Source organism: Dioscorea cayenensis, chromosome 16 (assembly GCF_009730915.1).
Source record: "Dioscorea cayenensis subsp. rotundata cultivar TDr96_F1 chromosome 16, TDr96_F1_v2_PseudoChromosome.rev07_lg8_w22 25.fasta, whole genome shotgun sequence".
Lineage (NCBI taxonomy): Eukaryota > Viridiplantae > Streptophyta > Magnoliopsida > Dioscoreales > Dioscoreaceae > Dioscorea > Dioscorea cayenensis.
In genome coordinates, this window is record NC_052486.1 from 13,987,215 (window position 1) to 13,995,041 (window position 7,827).

The 7,827-nt window shown below is 30.9% G+C and overlaps 1 protein-coding gene across 3 annotated transcripts; it reads left to right on the top strand.

Annotated features, from left to right (window-relative positions):
• Positions 1-397: 397 nt before the first annotated feature.
• On the top strand, positions 398-4,250 carry LOC120278792 (probable receptor-like serine/threonine-protein kinase At5g57670). 3 transcript variants are annotated; one of them, XM_039285525.1, is made up of 12 exons: positions 398-498; positions 643-726; positions 810-913; positions 991-1,115; positions 1,197-1,318; positions 1,396-1,812; positions 1,884-2,141; positions 2,231-2,388; positions 2,462-2,541; positions 2,676-2,811; positions 3,155-3,304; positions 4,050-4,250. In XM_039285525.1, exons 1-12 carry the CDS (start codon positions 495-497, stop codon positions 4,119-4,121), a joined length of 1,710 nt encoding a protein of 569 aa, XP_039141459.1. In that variant the 5' UTR covers positions 398-494; the 3' UTR covers positions 4,122-4,250. The 3 variants fall into 3 exon arrangements, with proteins under 3 accessions (XP_039141459.1, XP_039141458.1, XP_039141460.1); XM_039285524.1 differs by having other exon boundaries at positions 399-726; XM_039285526.1 differs by having other exon boundaries at positions 399-726; positions 1,884-1,985.
• The last annotated feature ends 3,577 nt before the right edge of the window (positions 4,251-7,827 follow it).

The following is a 7,827-nucleotide window of genomic DNA, read 5'->3' on the forward strand; positions in this document are numbered from 1 at the left end:
GGAGACAGGTTGGCTATGATTTATTTTTTAACACTGTGCTAGAGATGCCCCTGTTCTAAGTCTCTTCTAACAACTCAAAAGGTGTAATTGATACTGATCTAATTGATTCGTCATGCTCAAAATAATCAAAACCTATCAACTAAAGATTTGTCACACTTGCTAACTTAACTTTTAAGGTGATGCTCCATCTCCAATGGGCTTATATAAAGTACATAGATTATGACTCCATAAAGTTAATGGTTAAATGAGTGACTAAATAGCCAAAACCATCACTCCCATTGGACACAACCTTTGGCTTCATTAACAAGATAAATTAACCCAATAATGCACCCAACCTTTGCTTCCTATCTAAATCACCACCAACTAACCAATTATATGCAACACAGACCAAAATTGGATTACATTTCCATCACCTTCTCATTGCCATTACCTTCTCTTAACTTCATAAGCAAGCTTATTTCAGTGGCAGCATTCATATCCTTTCATGACAATCAATGAGTAGGTCATAGCTCTACAAATTAGACTGTGCTCTCTTTGTGGAAATTAACCAAATTGCTTCATCTTGTTATTCTATTGTTATGGATTCCATAGATGGTTGTGTCCTTTCTATTACTAAGATACTTGTTGGTGTTTCACTTGAAGTTCATAGGAGCAATGAACTTTTATCTTGGGCAGTGGGTGTTGCTGCACATCCTAATGACATAATTGTTGCTTTGCATGTTCTTGGTGAGTATATATATATTTATATATACATATATATGACTCTATTATGATAAAGTTTCTATACTTTGTAATGGTTTCATCAACAGTTGACAAGGATGAGAAGAAGCTTGAGAAGAGTAACCTGCAAAGGGCCAAGACTTCTGTGATTAACATGCTCGCAAACTATGCAAAGATTTGCCAAGCTAAACAGGCATGCTAGGCAAAATTTTTCATGCTTGCACACTGAAAGTCCTTTGACATGATTCTCTGTAATAAATTCATTTGCAGGTGCAATTGGAAGCAAAGGTCAGGACCAGCTCTAGCATATCGAAAGGCCTAATTGAGGAAGCATTATTGATCGAGGCAAACTTTCTTCTTGTCGGGGGTGGTTGCTCAAAGAACTCTTCACAAAGGTTAGACTTATTTTCATTGAAGTATTTCATGCATCTGCTAGAAAGCATGTGATCTAAAAGGATTTGATTAATGATGATTAGGAAATCATTTGAGATCACAAATTATTGCTTTAAGCATGCTCCTGAAGGTTGCTTGGTCATTGCAATCGGAAGACAAGGCATGCCACAAAATCAAACTGATATGGCGTGTGTAACTTGTGAAGGTTGTTACAGACAAGTAAGAAGCAATTACTAAGTTCATGAGATTAAATTGATTTTAATTCTTTGATTTTTATCTCAGGTAATAATAACTCTGTAAGCTCAAGATGGACTGGTAGAGATGGTAACAATCTAGTTAAGGCTTTGTTTCCTCTGCAAAAGCCCTTGGGTTCAAAGTTAAGGAAGGATGACAAATGCAGTGGAAGGCATTGTCTTCTTGAGATCACTGACGAGAAAGGCTCACCAAGAGGTGTTCTAGAGGAGTGCTCTAGTCATTCAAGTAATGAGATCAATGGAAAGCATCATAATAATAATAATAATAAGTTCATGAACATTTGGAGTAGGTTATCTACGACAAAGCTCTTGTTTCCTTTCTTTTGTTCCTCTAATAGAACCGAGGATGATAATCGGTTTTCACTAAGTAAAGATGGACTAAGACCTTCATGGAAGTGTTTCAAGTATGATGAGATATCAAGGGCAACTATTGACTTCCATCAGGGTAAGAAAATCTCTTCTTTTTTAACCAATACAAGGACAGCACTGAATCTCTCAAGTTTTTCGGTTTCGCAGATAACATAGTGGGAAAAGGGGGATTTGCAGAAGTGTACAAAGGAACCTTAAATAATGGGAAAAATGTTGCGATAAAGAGGCTTGCTAAAGGCAATAATGCAGGTGAGCACAAAGAGAAAATGTTTCTTATAGAACTCGGCATACTTGGGCATGTTTTCCATCCAAACACTGCCTATTTAGTTGGTTGCTGCATTGAGAATGGACTATATCTGATCTTTGATTTCTATCCAAATGGAAGCTTGTCTTCAGCTTTGCATGGTTAGGCCATTGATCATTATTTTTTTTATTATTTGATTATTCTATGATTGGTTGTAATTGGCTCCATTATGTGTTTTTTTTTTTTTCAGGAAGAAATCCTAACAATCTTGAATGGCATTTGAGATACAAAATTGCTCTTGGTGTTGCTAGAGGTCTGCATTATCTTCACAAATGTTGCAGAAGACGAATTATTCACCGGGACATCAAGGCATCAAATGTACTTCTCGGACCTGATTTTGAGCCACAGGTAACTAAAAAATACATGAATTTCATTCGAATACATCCAAGTTTGATTAACATTAACAATGCAATTTGCATAGATTTCTGATTTTGGATTAGCAAAATGGCTTCCAAAGCAATGGACTCATCACTCAGTACTTCCAATTGAAGGCACATTTGGGTATGTCCTGCAAAGCTTTCGATGTTATGCCAGAAATTTCTGATAACTTGAACTTTGGTAAATTAGTAAAAATTTCTGCTGATATAGAGTATTTGCAAAGTTAAATCAAGCGATTAATTTGAACATTTGAGCAGATATCTGGCTCCAGAGTACTTCATGCATGGAATAGTAGATGAGAAAACAGATGTTTTTGCCTATGGAGTTCTTCTCTTGGAGATAATCACTGGAAGGAAGCCCATAGATTCATCAAAACAGAGCTTGCTTTTATGGGTAAGAGACACAAATCACTTACATTCAAAATCTTCTCCATTGTTATTCAGAAGTGGAACTATGATTATTTCGACAAAACTAAAAACTCAGAAATATAGTTTCACAAATTGCTCAAAAGATAGGTTTAAATGCATTTATGGTACATTTGTCTGATGCTAATGTTAAATATTTTACTCATTTATTCACAAAATGGTCAACATGGTACAAGTGTTAGAGAAAAGATTTGTATTGCTCTGATGATGACTTAGCATATAAACTTAAATACAAGATTGTTTCGGCAATATCTGATACTTTATTAGCATTATAATGGCATTTCAACTAACATGAACATTGCTAATTTCAGGCAAAGCCTCTTATTACACGTGGTAAAATAGCCCAAATGGCTGATCCAAATCTTAAGGGTAAATATGATAAAGATCAATTGGAAAAGTTAGTGCTTGTAGCTTCATACTGTGTCAGACAATCAGCAGTTTGGCGTCCAACCATGAATGAGGTATGTATATCTCTATTATTATTATTATTATTATTATTATTTATATGAAACATAGTCAAATCATGTGTCAAAAACATATATGAACATAAGAATCAAAATACCTTGACCACTGAATAATTCTAAAGGTGGTTAGAATAACCAAACTCAAATTGATAGCGAGCACAATAAAATAAACAGTAAAATAATAATGTAAAAGAAAGCAACTATTAACCTTGGAAATTCTAAAATTTGGGAAACAAATGGTAGAAGGTGGACATTATACCAGAGACGTGGCAGATAATGCAAGTGATACCCTAGCAGCTGTCTCCCAGCAATTATAAAATGTTCAGCTATTGATACCAAATTGTTGATTTGAATTCCCCTAATTATAAAATATTCAACAATTGGTATCAAATTGGATTAATCTGACAATTCAAGTCATTACAGCATTTTATATGGTAAATACAGCGTACTTAATCAAAGATGCTTATGACTAATGGTTGAATGTTTAGGCATAAAAGGATATATATTATATGACTTTAATTTTATTTCAAATTTTGATATGCTTCATATATATATATATATATAATAAATATGACATACGCAACCAAAATTAAATATAAAGACAAAAATTGAACATCTGATATGGAGTTTGGGCTACAAACCCACACTCATATTATTTTCTCCAATCCTACGTGAGATATAGTTTTTTTTTAAAAAAAAATTAAGACGTTGGATTTATGTTCTAAAACGGTCACAACTGCAGGTCTTAGAGCTTCTAATGGATGAGGAGGACATTAAATGTACAAAAGAAGAGGATGAAGTAATGCAAGCATAACTTATTTTTTTTATTGTAAGGGATGATATGATGTATGTAGATCAGCCTGCAATTATTCCTAATGCTTCTCATATTGTTTACACTTTGGTTGTAGTTAATTATCAAAAATTTCAATAATAAAATCTCTTGATGGTGTATTTTATTTTATTTTTTTTATTTTACTCTTATTTAATCAGATTTTTTTAAAGAGGCATGAAAAAAATTTCATAATTGTCTATTTGAGTATTAAAATATTTTTATGTAATGCTTCTCATATTGTTTACATTTTGGTTGTAGTTAATTATCAAAAATTTCAATAATAAAATCTCTTGATGGTGTATTATAATTTTTTTTTATTTTACTCTTATTTAATCAGATTTTTTTAGAGAGGCATGAAAAAAATTTCATAATTGTCTATTTGAGTATTAAAATATTTTTATGGTCTGTATAACGCCCAAAATTTTTAAAAATTTTCTTTTCTTATAAAACATTTAAATATGTCTAATAATTGCAATATTCTGAATTGAAAAAAAAAAGTTAGGCTTTTTAGAAGTATAAAAAAATATTTTATAAAATTTCAAGTGGACGTTTTTTGTTATTTTGGTCTTTCATAGAAAGTAGTGTGTATTAAAATTATTTATTTAATTCTTAACGTATAATTTTTAGTGTTTATTTATTTATTTATTTATTTTTACAAAATATAGTGTTGGAACCTAAAAGTGGAAAGATAAAAAAGGAAAGAAAAAGCAGAAGAAAGGAAGAGAAAGCAAGGAAATAAAATTGAACTCTTATTTGAATAATCAAATTTTAGTATTGGAACGAAGGTTGTTTTAATAAATTTTAGTTGGTTAGGAAGAAGAAACGAAAAATGAATTATAGGTCCAGAAATGTTTCAAAACTTCTCCGATAGACCCTCTGATATTTGAATTTCCTAGATAGTTTCTTCTTTTTTCTGTTTACTTCATTTTCAGTCATTGCGACTCACTCCGCTAATTTATTCTATCTTACAACATGTACTTCTCGCTTAAATAAATTTGTTTTTGATGTTCAATATCTGTCATTTCCATTTAATATTATGTGTTTCGGCTTAAAGAGTTAAGCGGCATTTCGGTCAATGTCAACACCTATATGACAGAATGACTGAAAAGTAAGCTGTAAAAAAAAAGAATGACTTTTTTGGGAATATTTAAATTTGGCTGGACGATCTGTGTATAAGTAAAACTTAATTGGAAGGAATTTTAGGGTATTTCTAGAAAAAAAAAAGTATATAATAATATGGTGCCGTTCGGTTTGTGGTAATGTGAAAACATTACCATCTGTTACGTGGTAATCTTTTTAGATTACCACGTTTGGATTGGTGCTTGTGGTAATATTGATAGTAATCTATGATTACCAACCCTTGAAGATTACCAAAAAACTTGGTAATCCCATTACCACCAAAATAGGTGGTTATGTTGGATTACCAAGTGGGTGGTAATATGAAACATTTTTTGGACAAATATACCCCTGGTTTAAAAATAATAATTTTCATACTTTATTCGTTGGATAAAAAAATTAAATTTGAATAACATTATTTTGGGAATATGTTCAACTTTGAAATTTTAATTTTTTTTATCCAAAATTTTATTTTACTTTAAATTTAAAGTGGCAAAAAATGGTAGACACAAGAATATTTTGGGAAATTTAGAACATTGTCAAGTTGATTACTATGTAATATGAGTTTCCAACCAACATGGTTATTATAAATTATCACAACATTCCTAAACATATAACATTCCCGATATAATTACCACGAACCAAACGACTCCTATGATCTATCAATTATACCCTTAGTTATAATGAGTCTATGTAATTAACTAGGGGCATTATAGTCTTTTTAATATATATATATATATAGACAATACATTTTTTTATGGACGTCCATAGATTTTTTATCTATGGACGTCCAATTATCAACTGTTAGATCATGATCCAACGGTCGACATTGATGAACAGTAATTACTGTATATATTACTGTAGTAACTACTGTTCATTAATGTTAGCCGTTGGATCGAGATCCAACGGTTAATAATGAACATCCATAGATTTTTTTATTTTTATCCATGGACATCCATAGAGAAATGGTTCTAATATATATATATATATATTTTGAGCTCCACTCTACTTCGGACACCCTAAATCGAGGCCAGAAAAAATAATGTTTTGAATGGATTTTGATGATTAGAGGTTTTTTTTTCATTAAATTAAAAACATTTATTCAAACAAGAGGAAGATTCAACCCAACTATCCTTAATCATCCCTCTACTTTATTTCCCAAACCCTCATTCCAAATGCATTATTGGTGAGTATTGGACTTAATCCAAATGCATTATTGGTGAGTATTGGACTTTCGCACGGGCTATCATTAAGAAAATAATTGTTTATTTTTTACCATCTTATATATATGAGACCATCTTTTATATATATATATATATATATATGAGACTACATAATTTTTTTAGATAGAATGTCCAACCAAGATGTAAATTAAAATATTAAAATATAAATATTTTCCTGCGTTTCATAATTCTTATAAATTCAAAGAATTATAAGTTTAATTAATAATTATAGTACATTTTCACCGGTTTTGAATCTCAACTTTTTTTTTTTTTTAAAGGACGGTGAGAAAACCAAAAATACATATAAAATAAGAGACAATCCGCCTGTGGCATGCGCTTGTTCTTGAGATTTATTTATTTCATACAAAATAATGATAAAAAATTATTGAAAAAACTGATTTTTCTAAAAGTGTTTATTTATGAACTAAATAGTTTCTGTGTATATTTTTTTTATATAAAAAATCAAATTGCCGACAATTTAATTTACTGGGAAGTAATAAATACAAGGGGTAAGCAAAACTGGGTATCCAATCCGGTTGAACGGGTACTCGATTTTTCGGATCAGCCAAAACTCAACCCCTATTCGACCCAGTTTAAATAGGATATTGAAAACTAGGTGCCTGGTTTAAATAGGATCAGATATTGAATATCCAGATTTGAATTTAAATTTTATCCATCTTATAATTTTTTTTTTAAATAATAACATTACATAAAAATAAATATAATGAACATATCATGTACAAAAAAAAGATTAAAATCCTATTATTCTCTACGCAACAAAAATAATAAAAACTTTTACCCAGGGAATCTCACGGACACAATTCCTTGGTAGTTACAACAGAACCAAGAAATGGGTCATCCTCATTGGATTACGCGGAGGTGATGAGAACTAGAATAGAAGAATTAAAAGAAAAAATAATATGCCTTAAAGGAATTGGATTAGGGAATTTGGTATTTTTTTATATTTTTACCTAGTAAAAATTAAATTTATTATATATATATATATATAGTAAAACTGGATCGGATTTAGGTACCCAGTTTTTATTTTCTCTCGACTTGGATTCGATCCAGTTTTCATCTCAAAAATTAGGATTGGGTACATATCCATTTTTTCGCATCGGATAGCAAAAAATTCGGGTTAAAAAATTGGATACTAGATTGGATCATTGGATCAGGATACTTTTGCTCACCCCTAATAAATACTCCCTCTAAAGTTTCCTTATCTCCAAAAAAACCTTGGAAGTTTCCATATCCCTAATCCATCCGTCCTTTTCATGCTATTTACTTTTTAGTCCAAACCACGTCAAAAGGCTAGCAACGGAGTTAAAAGAAGGCAAAAAATTACCTCA